Source organism: Schistocerca gregaria, chromosome 1 (assembly GCF_023897955.1).
Source record: "Schistocerca gregaria isolate iqSchGreg1 chromosome 1, iqSchGreg1.2, whole genome shotgun sequence".
Taxonomy (NCBI): Eukaryota; Metazoa; Arthropoda; class Insecta; order Orthoptera; family Acrididae; genus Schistocerca; species Schistocerca gregaria.
The window spans coordinates 840,167,111-840,184,267 of NC_064920.1; the positions used below are offsets into that span (position 1 = coordinate 840,167,111).

The 17,157-nt window shown below is 38.6% G+C and overlaps 1 protein-coding gene across 1 annotated transcript in view; it reads right to left on the minus strand.

Moving 5' to 3' along the window:
• Nucleotides 1-17,157, minus strand: part of LOC126272370 (GATOR complex protein NPRL2-like) — a 90,303-nt gene that overhangs the window by 12,739 nt on the left and 60,407 nt on the right. The window contains exons 6-8 of the mRNA XM_049975182.1: nt 13,468-13,565; nt 8,665-8,795; nt 8,375-8,544 (exon numbers count right to left, since the gene is read on the minus strand). Of these exons, the coding sequence (XP_049831139.1) occupies nt 8,375-8,544; nt 8,665-8,795; nt 13,468-13,565 (399 nt within the window). The remainder of the gene's footprint in view (nt 1-8,374; nt 8,545-8,664; nt 8,796-13,467; nt 13,566-17,157) is intronic.

Here is a 17,157-nt window from a genome sequence, read left to right on the forward strand (position 1 = left end):
TCTGCTTTAAAAATAATTTTGTTTGAAAAGAGAACATACCAACACTTTCTGTTGACAACTGGCATCACATGACACATGCTGAACAGTATTTGTTTGTGCTGACTCCAGCTACCTGACAACTCTTACCAGGGACACACAGAATATGAGGAAGAGGAAGGGACCACACACTTAGCCCTGATGTACACTCTGTATTACTGTTTCACTGGAGGATTGAAAGATTATAATTTTTTCATCAAATTTGTGTGTCAGTTTAATGCACTGCATATGATTCAACACGTATGCTGCTATAAGATGCCTGATGGATCCCTGACATGACACGATATGACTTGTTTTTCTATTTTTTATTTTTTATTTTTATAAGTGACGACCTGTTATTTAATGCATCTAATGTTCTTGTCATGTCTGAAAATATATCTGCAATCTGTGTTCTGTGATCCAACAGACAGTAGACTCCATGGAAGAACTGCTGTAGTTGTGCTTGGCCCTTTTCTAAATACATACTGCGGATCTACAAGGAGTTTGAGTTTTGTAAAAAAAAAAATAAAAAAAAAAAAATCCACTAAGTTGAGACAGGATTATAGTTTCCAATATGTAACTAAAGGTGGGAATTAGTGATATTGATTCTATAGCTTGAGATATCTTCCTTAGTTCACTTTTTATAAATGGTTTCACAACATTCATTTTTAGATCAGCTACTATTAATCATGTAGGTAAAAAGTTTTGAAATTCCATTATAAGCACATCTTGGTAATTGCAATGAATATATCACACAGAACAGGTACGAGGAAATCCTAGGAGTTGATTTGCAAAACTAATCCAACAAACGGTTATCTATTGCTTGCAGTTTCAGGCAAAAAGGCAAGCTCAGTACATCTGTGAAACTCCTTGGTCATCATCTGCAGACTCATGACTATTTTGAGGAAGATATGTGGAGGCTTAGTGCATTAATCAATTTGAACTTAAGTACCTCCTTTGTTTTAATTTTATCTACAGTGATAAATTTGTAACCACCATTTCTAGAAACTATTTATTTATTTATTTATTATTTTCTATATTTTTTTCTTTTTTTTTGGGGGGGGGGGGGAGGGGGGGAGGGTCGGAGGAGTTGACTGTAGGAATGTTGCCACGAGTGTTGCCCATCAATGTGTGAGTATTTTATGTCAGCATTTTAGGAATTAGGAAAATACTTTAATATTTTTTCTGTGATGTAGCAATTTACACGATTGCATCATTCATAAGGAATGTAGCTGTCTCACATATCAGTAATCCACTGATCCTTTTTATAACACTTACTTGCAACAGATCAGAACTCCCTAGTATTTCATTCTGCCGAATTTTTTGTCGTGATATTTATTAAAAACATTAAACAGTATATACAGTGACACGAGACATTACACATAAAGTGGAAAAAGAATCTCACTTTTGACCAACTTAAAATATTGTAAGTATATCTTTCAGCCCTCGCCCCCATGAACCATGGACCATGCCGTTTGTGGAGAAGCTTTTGTGCCTCAGTGATACAGATAGCCGTACTGTAGGTGCAACCACAACAGAGGGGTATTTGTTGAGAGGCCAGATAAACATGTGGTTCCTGAAGAGGGGCAGCAGAATTTTCAGTAGTTGCAAGGGCAACAGTCTGAATGATAGACTGTTGACTGATCTGGCCTTATAACACTAACCAAAACGGCCTTGCAGTTCTGGTACTGCGAACGGCTGAAATCAAGGGGAAACGACAGCTGTAATTTTTCCCGATGGCATGCAGCTTTACTGCATGGTTAAATGATGATGGCGTCCTCTTGGGTAAAATAGTCCCCCATTCGGATCTCTGGGCGGAGACTAGTCAAGAGGATGTCATCAGGAGAAAGAAAACTGGCATTCTACGGATCGGAGTGTGGAATGTCAGATTCCTTAATTGGGCAGGAAGGTTAGAAAATTTACAAAGGGGAATGAATAGGTTAAAGTTAGATATAGTTGGAATTAGTGAAGTTCGGTGGCAGAAGGAACAAGACTTCTGGTCAGGTGAAGACAGAGTTATAAATACAAAATCAAATAGGGGTAATGCAGACGTAGGTCTAATAATGAACAGGAAAACAGGAATGTGTGTAAGCTATTACAAACAGCATAGTGAACACATTATTGTCTCCAAGATAGATACGAAGTCAATGCGTACTACAGTAGTACAAGTTTATACGTCAACTAGCTCTGCAGATGACTAAGAGATTGATGAAATGTATGATGAGATAAAAAAAAAAAAAATTATTCAGATAGTGAAGGGAAACGAAAATTTATTAGTCATGGGTGACTGAAACTCGATAGTAGGAAAGAAAGAGAAGGAAACATAGTAGGTGAATATGGAATAGGAGTAAGGAATGAAAGAGGAAGCCGCCTGGTAGAATTTCGCACAGAGCATAACTTAATCACATCTAACACTTGGTTCAAGATTCATAAAAGAAGGTTGTATACATGGAAGAAGACTGGAGATACTGGAAGGTCTCAGATAGATTATATAATGGTGAGCCAGAGATTCAGGAACCAGGTTTTAAATTGTAAAACATTCCCAGGGGCAGATGTGGACTCTGACTACAATCTATTGGTTATGAACTGTAGATTAAAACTGAAGAAACTGCAGAAAGGTGGGCATTTGAGGTGATGGGACCTGGATAAACTGAAAGAATTAGAGATTGTAGACAGTTTCAGGGAGAGCATTAGGGGTCAATTGACAATAATGGGGGAAAGAAATACAGTAGAAGAAGAATTGGTAGCTTTGAGAGGTGCAATAGTGAAGGTAGCAGACTATAAAGTATGTAAAAAGACAAGGGATAATGCAAATCCTTGGGTAACAGAAGAGATATTGAATTTAATTGATGAAAGGAGAAAATATAAAAATGCAGTAAATGAAGCAGGCAAAAAGGAATACAAACATCTCAAAAATGAGAGACAGGAAGTGCAAAATGGCTAAGCAGACATGGCTAGAGGACAAATCTAAGGATGTAGAGGCTTATCTCACTAGGGGCAAGATAGATACTGCCTACAGGAAAATTAAAGAGACCTTTGGAGAAAAGAGAGCCACTTGTATGAATATCAAGAGCTCAGATGGAAACCCAGTTCTAAGGAAAGAGGGGAAAGCAGAAAGGTGGAAGGAGTATATAGAGGGTCTATATAAGGGCGATGTACTTGAGGACAATATTATGGAAATGGAAGAGAATGTAGAAGAAGATGAAATAGGAGATATGATACTGTGTAAAGAATTTGACAGAGCACTGACAGACCTAAGTTGAAACAAGACCCTGGGAGTAGACAACATTCCATTAGAACTGATGGCAGCCTTGGGAGAGCCAGGCCTAACAAAACTCTACTATCTAGTGAGCAAGACATATGAAACAAGTAAAATACCCTCAGACTTCAAGAAGAATATAATAATTCCAATCCCAAAGAAAGCAGGTGTTGACAGACGTGAAAATCACCGAGCTATCAGTGTAATAAGACACAGCTGGAAATACTAATGCAAATTCGTTACAGACGAATCAAAAAACTGGAGAAGCCGACCTCGGGGAAGATCAGTTTGGATTCTGTAGAAATGTTGGAACACGTGAGGCAATACTGACCCTACGACTTCTCTTAGAAGCTAGATTAAGGAAAGGCAAACCTATGTTTCTAGCATTTGTAGCCTTAGAGAAAGCTTTTGACAATGTTGACTGGAATACTCTCTTTCGAATTCTGAAGATGGCAGGGATAAAATACAGGGAGCGAAAGGCTATTTACAATTTGTACAGAAACCCGATGGCAGTTACAAGAGTCGAGGGGCATGAAAGGGAAGCAGTGGTTGGGAAGGGAGTGAGACAGGCTTGTAGCCTATCCCTGATGTTATTAAATCTGTATATTGAGCACGAAGTAAAGGAAACAAATAAAAATTTGGAGTAGGAATTAAAATCCATGGAGAAAAAATAAAAACTTTGAGGTTCACCGATGACATTGTAATTCTGTCAGAGACAGCAAAGAACTCTGGCTTCCGGCGGATATCTCTCTCTGGCTTCCGGCGGCTATCTGATTTGGTGAAGACTGCCAGTCTCGCTAGCGGAATGAAATCAAAGCTCACCATCTGCAGCATCGTCGACAGGACTGACTGCGGGCCTTTGGTACAGAGCCGAGTGGAGGGTCTGAATCAGAGGCTGAGACGGTTCTGCAACCGTGTGGGCTGCAGATTCCTCAACTTGCGCCATAGGGTGGTGGGGTTTCGGGTTCTGCTGGATAGGTCAGGAGTCCACTACACGCAGCAAGCGGCTACACGGGTAGCAGGGGTTCTTCGGCGTGAACTGCACCGTTTTATAGGTTAGATGGCCTCGGGCAAGTACAGAAAGGGCAACAGCCTCAAAGGGTGTGGGAAAAAGTCAGGACATGTGGGGGACCAAGCAGCAATCGGTGTTGTAATTGTAAACTGTCGAAGCTGCATTGGTAAAGTACCAGAACTTGAAGCACTGATAGAAAGCACCGAAGCTGAAAACTCAACAACTGAACTAGGTTAATAATTGGCTCCTTTTACCGACCTCCCGACTCAGCAGCATTAGTGGCAGAACAACTGAGAGAAAATTTGGAATACATTTCACATAAATTTCCTCAGCATGTTATAGTCTTAGGTGGAGGTTTCAATTCACCAGATATAGACTGGGACACTCAGATGTTTAGGACGGGTGGTAGGGACAGAGCATCGAGTGACATTATACTGAGTGCACTATCCGAAAATTACCTTGAGCAATTAAACAGAGAACCAAATCGTGGAGATAACATCTTGGACCTACTGATAACTAACAGACCCGAACTTTTCGACTCTGTAAGTGCAGAACAGGGAATCAGTGATCATAAGGCCATTGCAGCATCCCTGAATATGGAAGTTAATAGGAATATAAAAAATGGGAGGAAGGTTTATCTGTTTAGCGAGAGTTATAGAAGGCAGATTTCAGACTAGCTAACATATCAAAATGAAAATTTCTGTTCCGACACTGACAATGTTGAGTGCTTATGGAAAAAGTTGAAGGCAATCGTAAAATGTGTTTTAGAGAGGTACGTGCCGAGTAAAACTGTGAGGGAAGGGAAAAATCCACCGTGGTTCAACAACAAAGTTAGGAAACTATTGCAAAAGCAAAGAGAGCTTCACTCAAAGTTTAAATGCAGCCAAAACCTCTCAGACAAACAGAAGCTAAACAATGTCAAAGTTAGCTTAAAAAGGGCTATGCGTGAAGCGTTCAGTGATTTCAAAAGTAAAATTCTATATACCGACTTACAGAAGTTTTGGTCTTACGTTAAATCAGTAAGTGGATCGAAACAGCATATCCAGACACTCTGAAATACTAATGGCATCAATACAGAGGATGACACGCCTAAAGCTGAAATACTTCTTTCTAAAGCTGCTTCACAGAGGAAGACCACACTGCAGTGCCTTCTCTAAATCGTCGCACGAACGAAAAAATGGCTGACATCGATATAAGTGTCCAAGGAATAAAAAAGCAACTGAAATCACTCAACAGAGGATAGTCCACTGGACTTGACGTGATACCAATTCGATTCTACACAGGGTATGCGAAAGAACTTTCCCTCCTTCTTACAGCCTTGTACCGCAAGTCTCTAGGGGAATGGAAGATTTCAAATGATTGGAAAAGAGCACAGGTAGTTCCAGTTTTCAAGAAGGGTCATCGAGCAGATGCGCAAAACTATAGGCCTACATCTCTGACATCGATCTCTTATAGAATTTTAGAACATGTTTTTTGCTCTAATATCATGTCATTTGTGGAAATCCAGAATCTACTCTGTAGGAATCAACATGGATTCCGGAAACAACGTCTACAGGTGTTAAAGTAACCTCTGGCATGCCACAGGGGAGTGTTATGGGACCATTGTTCACGAGAGCCAGAAAATATTAGATACAGGCTCCCAGGTAGATGCTATTTTCTTTGACTTCCGGAAGGTGTTCGATACAGTTCTGTACTGTTACCTGATAAACAAAGTAAGAGCCTACAGAATATCAGACCAGCTGTGTGGCTGGATTGAAGGATTTTTAGCAAACAGAACGCAGCATGTTGTTATCAATGGAGAGACGTCTACAGACGTTAAAGTAACCTCTGGCATGCCACAGGGGAGTGTTATGGGGCCACTGCTTTTCACAATATATATAAATGACCTAGTAGATAGTGTCGGAAGTTCCATGCGGCTTTTTGCGGATGTTGCTGTAGTATACAGAAAAGTTGCAGCATTAGAAAATTGTAGTGAAATGCAGGGAGATCTGCAGCAGATAGGCACTTGGTGCAGGGAGTGGCAGCTGACCCTTAACACAGACAAATGTAATGTATTGTGAATAAATAGAAAGAAGGATCCTTTATTGTATGATTACAGGGTAGCGGAACAAACACTGGTAGCAGTTACTTCTGTAAAATATCTGGGAGTATGCGTGTGGATCGATTTGAAATGGAATGATCATATAAAATTAATGTTGGTAAGGCATGTACCAGGTTGAGATTCATTGGGAGAGTCCTTAGAAAATGTAGTCCATCAACAAAGGAGGTGGCTTGCAAAACACTCGTTCGACCTATACTTGAGTATTGCTCATCATTGTGGGATCCGTACCAGATCGGGTTTACGAAGGAGATAGAGAAGATCCAAAGAAGAGTGGCGCGTTTCGTCACAGGGTTATTTGGTAACCGTGATAGCATTACGGAGATGTTTAGCAAACTCAAGTGGCAGACTCTGCAAGAAAGGCACTCTGCATTGCGGTGTAGCTTGCTCGCCAGCTTTCGAGAGAGTGCGTTTCTGGATGAGGTATCGAATATATTGCTTCCCCCTACTTATACCTCCCGAGGAGATCACGAATGTAAAATCAGAGAGATTCGAGTGCGCACGGAGGCTTTCAGACAGTCTCTCTCCCGGGAACCATGCGCGACTGGAACAGAAAAGGGTGGTAATGACATTGACATATAAAGTGCCCTCGCCACACACCATTGGGTGGCTTGCGGAGTATAAATGTAGATGTAGAAGAGCAGCTGAATGGAATGGACAGTGTCTTGAAAGAAGGATATAAGCTGAACATCAACAAAAGCAAAATGAGAATAATGGAATATAGTCGAATTAAATCGGGTGATGCTGTGGGAATTAGATTAGGAAATGAGACGCTTAAAGTAGCAAATGACTTTTGCTATTTGGGGAGCAAAATAACTGATGATGGCTGAAGTAGAGAGGATATAAAATGTAGACTGGCAATTGCAAGGCAAGCGTTGGTGAAGAAGAGAAATTTGTTAACATTTGAGTACTAATTTAAGTGTCAGGAAGTCACTTCTAAAACTATTTGTATGAAGTGTAGCCATGTATGGAATTGAAATGTGGACGATAAATAGTTTAGACAAGAAGAGAATAGAAGCTTTCAAAATGTGGTGTTACAGAAGAATGCTGAAGATTAGATGGGTAGACCACGTAACTAATGAGGAGGTATTGAATAGAATAGGAGAGAAGAGAAATTTGTGGCACAACTTGACTAGAAGAAGGGATCAGTTAGTAGGGATCACCAATTGAGTATTGGAGGCCAACGTGGAGGGTAAAAATTGTAGAGAGAGACCAAAAGACAGATTCAGAAGGATGTAGGTTGCAGTATGTACTGGGAGATGAAGAAGCTTGCACAGGTTAGAGTAGCATGGAGAGCCGCATCAAACCTGTCTCTGGACTGAAGACCACAACAGCAACAACATACTTCAGTCTTTTAGATTATGTTTTCCTTCGGTCATATCCAATATTGTTGTACGGTTCTACGATGATAGTTTTTCATATTCAAGCCTCACATTTGATTCAAAAGTCCATATTTCATGTCTTATGAAGGTATTGTGTTACCCTTGCTCAAATACTGAAATCTTCATAGAGGATGTTTTTGATCTTAATATTATAATGACTCTTATCATATGCTTTTGCAAAATAAGTGAAAATAATGATTTTAACACTAGAACCACCAACAACAACCTTTACAAACATTTCAAAGGCTTAAACATTACTATTAAGCAACTTGCATGAGTATATTAAATGTCTTGTGCATAACAGAGTGGAATTTAGGTTTTACATAAAATACTCTCTTTAGAACAGTTCCTTACTCCCCATTGAAGGGTACCTTCACAGTAATCCTTAAAATTAAGGTATTGGATTATAGTCAAAACTAGCGCTATGATAATACAATATTTCATCAAGTAACGTGCTGTGTCTGTATTGCACTTAACATAAATTCAACATCTTTGACTTCTTTACAATACCCAAAGACTCCTCTCCTCAGGACACGTGGAACAGAAATCATGTAATTTAATGGAGCTTATTAACAACATAGGTACAGTGAAATGATAGTTGCATATACCTTGTGTATTCTTCTGATAAGACCTTCCAGGACTCCGAATTGGACAAGCTTCCTCTCATTTATTTGCCGAGGATGTGGGCTGAAGCGAATGCACAAATCTCTAATGGTCGTCCCCACATTCATACCTGCATACATCCTAAAGACATCTCTGAAGAGTGGCAGCTGCCTTACTGAAAAAAAAAAAAAAAAAAAAAAAAAAAAAGCTTCATGATACTGAAACGCATACTTTCAACATGCTAGTCACTAGGCTTTAAATAGCAAAAATAATGTCTAACAAGAAAGCTTGTTACCTGATCGTGATACAAACTTAAGACATCTTTCCTGAAGATCTGCATCTTCAGCCAATAACTTCAATTTTGGTGTTGCTGCATAGACATTTGAATACTGGAATATTGGTACCAATGTAACAACGCCATAATATCTGAAAAAAAAGTTTCATTCGCACCATCAATGCATATAAGCTGGACACAAACCAACACCAGTAATCACATACATAAAAGTAAAATAACTGAGTGCAGTCTGCGACAGTCCCTCTATCCCACCACCTCCCAAAATTTATGTTCTCCTATGTATCTCAAAGGAGGGAGGGATGATTAACAATTTACTAAGCAAGTTCCAACTGTAATGCAGTTAACAGGAATCTTCTGTCATGGAATCATAATCATTAGGCAAGATGTAGCTGCTACTAACAAGAAATATACTTCATTCCTTCTTCATTTAATTATTTGAATTTGCAGGAATCCTCAGATTATATTTTGTGTGTGATGGAGGCGTACTGAAGCCCTCTGCAATGTTTCCACAAGAATATAAAAATAAACTTAGAACAGAACCAAACAAAGAAAAGTGTACATGAAAATTATCTGTGTGGTTTTTACTGTTGATTTGTAAACCTCAGTACAATTGAAATTGACCAGTAAGAAAAAGCATTAATGAGGAAGTATACAGGGGCGGGGGACTCCAAGACCACTCAAGAGAAGCCTCTGCGAAGCCTGTATCTCCATAAACATTCCATTGATGAGTCTTTTCACACATAGTAAATATAGTTATGGCTTCTCAAACTTTTATTCAGTTCTATGAGTAGGGTGGGTTAAATACACTTCCTGTTCCCTAGAACCACAGTGAAGAAATCCTCAAAGATGTAGAACATGTTATCCAGCAATAAATCCTTTAGGTTGCTCTTAAACTGAATAAATTAATTTACTGATAAGAAGTAACTAGCATCTCCAGTTCCTAGAACAGGTCTCTGCAGAAAATACTTGAATTCATATACTTTTGGAGTTTTAAAACTTTGGCATGAATTGATGAGTCACCCCAAAATATGAACCTGCACGACATTACCAAATGAAAGTAACTGAAGTATGCTAGTATTTTTACTTATATGTCATCTATGTCTAAGAACATCTCAATTTTAAAAAAAGAAAAGAAAAAGAGAAAAGGAAAAAAAAATGTTTAGGTTTACAGCAAATCTGTTGCACACTCCTATCAATTTAATTTATTGTGAAATTGTAACTGAAGAATTTAACACTGTCAGTGTCTTCTACGCGTCTGTAGTCATATTTTAGACATATGTTACACTTCATAAGTTCTGAAATGCATACATTGTGTCTTTACAAAGGTTAGTTACAAATTTCATGAACTGATATTTTTACACAATACTTGATTTGTTATTTATTGAAATGAGTGTGACACCTGCAAACAAAACAAACTTGGTGTGTGGTAATATTACTGATGAAAGGTCCTTAACATACTCAAGAAAAATAAGGGCCTTGAGATGGAGCTTTCTGGGATGCCACACTGTCTCCTGTCAGAGATATATGATTTGAATAATTCCACAACATAAATTTTTTATACAGAGCATAAAGTATCTTACAGTTTTTCAAATATGTGCTAATACTAATTTCACATTAATGAACTCTCTTCCTTGAATGTTTGCATTACTGATAAAGATTTCCTCATTAGCACTACATTATGTAGTTGGTTACTATCTAGAATAAACAAATAAAGCAATAACCAAATGCAATTACCTAACTGGTCCTTATGACAAGAATGTTTCTCCACTCCGCGCAATGTAAGTCTAACATGTGCCAAGGATAACAATGAACTAGTATTTCAGAACGTGAGTGTAACAACAAGACAGATGGTTACCATAATATAGATCTACACAAAGATACCACAGTTTGAAAAACCTGTGAGGTACTCCTTACTGCAAAACCATTAAGTCCTCAGTGCCCGTTTTACATAATCACCACCATTACCACCATACCGTACTCAATTCTCAGTTTTGCGAGTAACTCTTGAACTGGAGGGCATTAAGGTGGTTGTTGTTGTTGTCTTCAGTCCTGAGACTGGTTTGATGCAGCTCTCCATGCTAATCTATCCTGTGCAAGCTCCTACATCTCCCAGTACCTACAGCAACCTACATCCTTCTGAATCTGCTTAGTGTATTCATCTCTTGGTCTACCTCTACGATTTTTACCCTCCACACTGCCCTCCAATGCTAAATTTGTGACCCCTTGATGCCTCAGGACATGTCCTACCAACCGATCCCTTCTTCTAGTCAAGATGTGCCACAAACTTCTCTTCTCGACAACCTATTCAATACCTCCTCATTACTTACGTGATCTACCCACCTAATCTCCATCATTGTTCTGTAGCACCACATTTCAAAAGCTTCTATTCTCTTCTTGTTCAAACTATTTATTGTCCATGTTTCACTTCCATACATGGCTACACTCCATACAAATACTTTCAGAAATGACTTCCTGACACTTAAATCTATACCCGATGTTAACAAATTTCTCTTCTTCAGAAACGCTTTCCTTGCCGCTGCCAGTCTACATTTTATATCTTCTCTACTTCGACCATCATCAGTTATTTTGCTCCCCAAATAGCAAAACTCCTTTACTACTTTAAGGGTCTCATTTCCTAATCTAATTCTCTCAGCATCACCCGACTTAATTCGAATACATTCCATTATCCTCGTTTTGCTTTTGTTGATGTTCATCTTATACCCACCTTTCAAGACACTGACCATTCCTTTCAACTGCTCTTCCAAGTCCTTTGCTGTCTCTGACATAATTACAATGTCATCCGCGAATCTCAAAGTTTTTATTTCTTCTCTATGGATTTTAAAAACTACTCCGAATTTTTCTTTTGTTTCCTTTACTGCTTGCTCAATATACAGTTTGAATAACATTGGGGATAGGTTACAACCCTGTCTCACTCCCTTCCCAACCACTGCTTCCCTTTCATGCTCCCTCGACTCTTATAACTGCCATCTGGTTCCTGTACAGATTGTAAATAGCATTTCGCTCCCTGTATTTTACCCCTGCCACCTTTAAAATTTGAAAGAGAGTATTCCAGTCAACATTGTCAAAAGCTTTCTCTAAGTCTACAAATGCTAGAAACATAGGTTTGCCTTTCCTTAATCTTTCTTCTAAGATAAGTCGTAAGGTCAGTATTGCCTCACGTGTTCCAACATTTCCACGTAATCCTAACTGATCTTCCCCGAGGTCGCCTTCTACCAGTTTTTCCATTCGTCTGTAAATAAACTTATTAAACTGATAGTTCAGTAATATTCACATCTGACAACACCTGCTTTCTTTGGGATTGGAATTATTATATTCTTCTTGATGTCTGAGGGTATTTCGCCTGTCTCATACATTTTGCTCACCAGATGGTAGAGTTTTGCCAGGACTGGCTCTCCCAAGGCTGTCAGTAGTTCTAATGGAATGTTGTCTACTCCCGGGACCTTGTTTTGAATCAGGTCTTTCAGTGCTCTGTCAACTCTTCACGCAGTATCGTATCTCCCATTTCATCTTCATCTACATCCTCTTCCATTTCCATAATACTGTCCTCAAGTACATCGCCCTTATATAGACCCTCTATATACTCCTTCCACCTTTCTGCTTTCCCCTCTTTCCTTAGAACTGGGTTTCCATCTGAGCTCTTGATATTCATACAAGTGGCTCTCTTTTCTCCAAAGGTCTCTTTAATTTTCCTGTAGGCAGTATCTATCTTGCCCCTAGTGAGATAAGCCTCTACATCCTTAGATTTGTCCTCTAGCCATGTCTGCTTAGCCATTTTGCACTTCCTGTCTCTCATTTTTGAGACGTTTGTATTCCTTTTTGCCTGCTTCATTTACTGCATTGTTATATTTTCTCCTTCCATCAATTAAATTCAATATTTCCTCTGTTACCCAAAGATTTCTACTAGCCCTCGTCTTTTTACCTACTTGATCCTCTGCTGCCTTCACTACTTCATTCATCAAAGCTACCCATTCTTCTTCTACTGTATTTCTTTCCCCCATTCCTGTCAATTGTTCTCTTATGCTCTCCCTGAAACTCTGTACAACCTCTGGTTTAGTCAGTTTATCCAGGTCCCATCTCCTTAAATTCCCACCTTTTTGCAATTTCTTCAGTTTTAATCTACAGTTCATAACCAATAGATTGTGGGCAGTGTCCACATCTGCCCCTGAAAATGTCCTACAATTTAAAACCTGGTTCCTAAATCTCTGTCTTACCATTATATAATATATCTGAAACCTGTCAGTATCTCCAGGATTCTTTCATGTATACAACTTTCTTTTATGATTCTCGAACCAAGTGTTAGCTATAATTAAGTTATGCTCTGTGCAAAATTCAACCAGACGGCTTCCTCTTTCATTTCTTAGCCCCAATCCATATTCACCTACTATGTTTCCTTCTCTCCCTTTTCCTACTGTCGAATTCCAGTCACCCATGACTATCAAATTTTCGTCTCCCTTCACTACCTGAATAATTTCTTTTATCTCACCATGCATTTCGTCAATTTCTTCGTCATCTGCAGAGCTAGTTGGCATATAAACATGTACTACTGTAGTAGGCCTGGGCTTTGTGTCTATCTTGGCCACAAGGTTACAGGTCCTAAATGTTGGAGCTGCAAGTTCAATGAGACAAGGAAGAAGCGGTAAATACAGTATATTTTAGTATAAGGGCCATCTGCAAAGTCTTCATAAGTGATGTGTTATTTCTAATTTCATTTCGTGTATATCATTCTCCAACAAAATGTTCCAAGTCCTGTGATGATTCAGAACTCTGAATAAAGTTACTTACACCAAATTTTGAACACATGCCTTAACAAGATTGTTCTCCACATCTGCTTCAGCTGCAATTTTAGCAACATGATTAAACCCGTCAATGTATGGAAGGACCTGAAATGAATCAGAACAAAAAATTGAAGATTTATTATTAGTGTAAATAAACAAGCCTGATTTAAGAAATTACTAAAAAAACAGCAAATATAACATAAAAAAGTAAATTCAAAATTTTCAGCTTATTCACTTACACTTGTTGCAGTCATCTGGAGATAGTGAGTCAAAAACTGAACCTACTCATGTTAGTCCTGTTAGCAGGTACATTAGACCTTAGGACCTTTCAAAACATTCAGATTTGTTTAAGTTGACTATAGTGTATAATTCAAAGCTTTTTGACCTCAGGGAATGTGTGTTAACTTACTTGTGGGAGGCGAGAGCGAGCGAGAGAGAGAGAGAGAGAGAGAGAGAGAGAGAGAGAGAGAGAGATAGAGAGAGAGAGCGTGAGAGCATAAAGTGCAAGTTTTAGCATTATAATTCTAGTTGTACAACTTGGGAAAATGCAAGAAGTGCAGGTTTTAGCACTATAATTTGAACTGTGCAACACTTCTAAGCACATGGCCATAGTGTGGTGGTGTGGTTTATTGTTCTGCCTTTCCATTCACTTAGATAGCACTCAACTTTAGTCAAATCTTAAAACAATATGGCTTACCCTCCACTGATGTACGTTGTTCTTCAGATGAGAAAAGCTATAAAAATCAGCAGCAATACAGTTTTGACAAAGTGGATAATTAGTTAAATTTACCAGGTATGGCTGTAACTACTACATGAAGAAAGTGGAAAACTTCTTTCCTATAGTGCCATTTTTTTGTATACATATTTGCTACCAAGTCCTTCACAGTATCAAGTTGCAGAAATGAAAAATAAATAAATAAATAAAGTGAACACAGCTTGTACTAAATATGTCACAAGTACAGTATAATCTCTCTAGTAGCCAGTTTAAGGTTCCTACTTGGACCTGATACTGAACAAACAGCAATTTTCATTGGTCAATAAACACTCTTTGAATACACATGATGGTTAACAGTTTCTGAATACTCACTCAAATACTATGCAAAATGTCACCTTGGGAATTACAAAGTTCACTGATTATACAGCACTCCAAGCGGAATTGCTACCCTCTGGAAAAAAGCTTCACTTCTCACAAAAAACGTAGGAAATATCCGAAATGTCACCTACATTCAATCTTTTCTGTTACATTACAATTTTCAGAAATTCACTATTACTCATATTTAACAACATTACATGGAGCTCCAGGCGACACGGCCTATTATCACATGAGCTAAGCATCGAAGCCTCCCACCTCATGTGAAATTTGTCTCCCCGTACCAGAGTGCATGAAAGACCTCTTCTCTGATTGGTCAAACACCACAACATTTTTCTATTCTGATTCGTATACCCAGTACTCTCCCTGCTTAGACCAATTCCCATTACATAGTACATTTAGATAAAATTCCATAAAAATACAATCCCAAAAAGCAAAGAAAAACAAATTTATCCCATCTTTAATAATCTGATGAATGGAAGTAAGTTTTACTTTTATAAAATACTGAAAACTGGCTGCTTTACAATTCACATTTTTCCCCACGTGTATGACTTGTATCGGGGTTGCCCAATCAGATTCTCACTCACTCGCACTCATAATTTCTATTTCACATACAGGACTCATTCGTTCCCTCATTCACTCAAACTGTGTAACAGATCAAAATAATAACACCAAACATAATGAAAATTCAATTACATTTTGAAAGCTGAGAACATTATATAGTCTATACTAGGGGCGGGCAGGAATCCTGCACGTGTGCGGTGCACTTGCACGCGTGCAGTTAACAGGTGTTCTGCGTGCACACAGGGGCAAGCTGGCCACCCACTTACCTCCCCTCCCCACTATACCTTCTATCCACTCCTTCCACTGTAATGCATTTTGTTTTTCTAGCTTGCTTTATTGAATGATGGAATAAGGTTAGCAGGAGTGCTTAAAATAAATCATGGTTTGAATGAGTACCTATTAACTACGATACGTTTTGTTTAATTATCACAAGTGGAGTTTACAATACGTTTAATATCTGGAACAAAATATCTGCATACAAACAAACGCAAACAGTTACATAAAATTTCATCACTTATGTTTACTCTTAACCGAGGCTTATTAATTCAGCAAATGGTTTTCCAGCTCTCACTATATTAAGCACAATTTTATAGCTTGCACGTACCGCTGGGCTATTATTGTTGTCATCCTGAAAAATTGAAAACGATGCTCCATAAAATGTTAAATCAGTTAGATGAGAGACATGACGAGAAAAAGTCTCAGATCTCTTGTTGACAATGACAACTAGGATAGATGCATCTAATATCGTCAGGTCGCTCTTCTTAAGCTCAGTCAATTTCCCCATCCACTCAGAATCAGACAATAAATTGCACTCATCCTTGTGAAATTTATTATAATGGCCTTCAGCACTAAACTTCCGCTGACCAGCGAGAATGCTGCCACATATTAAACACTTCGAATTTTCACATTTTTGCACAAATAAAAAATGATTCTCCCATTACTTTTTAAAAGATAGCAAATCTCCACGTCATTTCCTTGATTCACTCTGCATTTTCCGGTTCTTGAAGTACAACTTTCACTACGCAGTGGTCGCTTCGCATCAACGTCTGCGGCTTAGCCTTGTACTACACTGCCGCAACCTGCCGGCTGTCGCCACTGCCCCATTCAACGATTGCACGCGAGCAGCACATGTGCAGCGCTGTGCGCTCACGAGCCGCGTGCAACGTTTGCCCACCCCTGGTCTATACTGTTACACAAAACATTAAACAATGAAAAACCTATGATGGAATGTAACAATATTATGAAAATGAAAGTTCATGAGCCCACACGAATTGTAAATGCTTGTGAAAACGCACTTGACCTCTTAGCCACAAATAATCATGATCTAATAGAGTGTGTAATGACAGATACAAGGATTAGTGAACACAAGGTCATTGTAGCAAGGTTCAAAACCATATCAACCAAAACTACTAAAAATACATGCAAAATATAACAGCATATAAAAATTCACGTGATGCTTTCCTAAGAGAGAGTCTCCATTCCTTCGAAGCTAATTATGTAAATGTAGACCAGATATGGTTCAAATTCAAGGATACAGTGTTGACAGCAATAGATAGATTCATACCGCATAAGTTTATAAGAGACGGGACTGATCCACCATGGTACACAAAACATGTCAGAACACTGTTGCAGAAGCAATGAAAAAAACATGCCAAATTCAGAAGAACCCAAAATTCCCAAGACTGGCTAAGTTTCACCAAAGCTTGATATTTAGTGCAGACATCAATGCAAGATGCTTTTAATAGTTTCCACAATGAAACATTGTCTCAGAATGTGGTAGAAAACCCCAAAGAGATTCTGGTCATATGGAAAGCACACCAGTGGCAAAAAACAGTCAATACTGTCAGTGCACGATAGTGACGGAAATGTTAGCGATGATGGTGCCAATAAAGTGGAGTTACTAAATAGATTTCCATAATTCCTTCATGAAAGGAGATGAAGAAAATATTCCAGAATTTGAAACCAGAACAGCCTTTAGCTTGAGTGACATAAAAGTAGTAGATATCTTAGGTGTTGTGAAACAACTCAAATCACTTAAGAAAG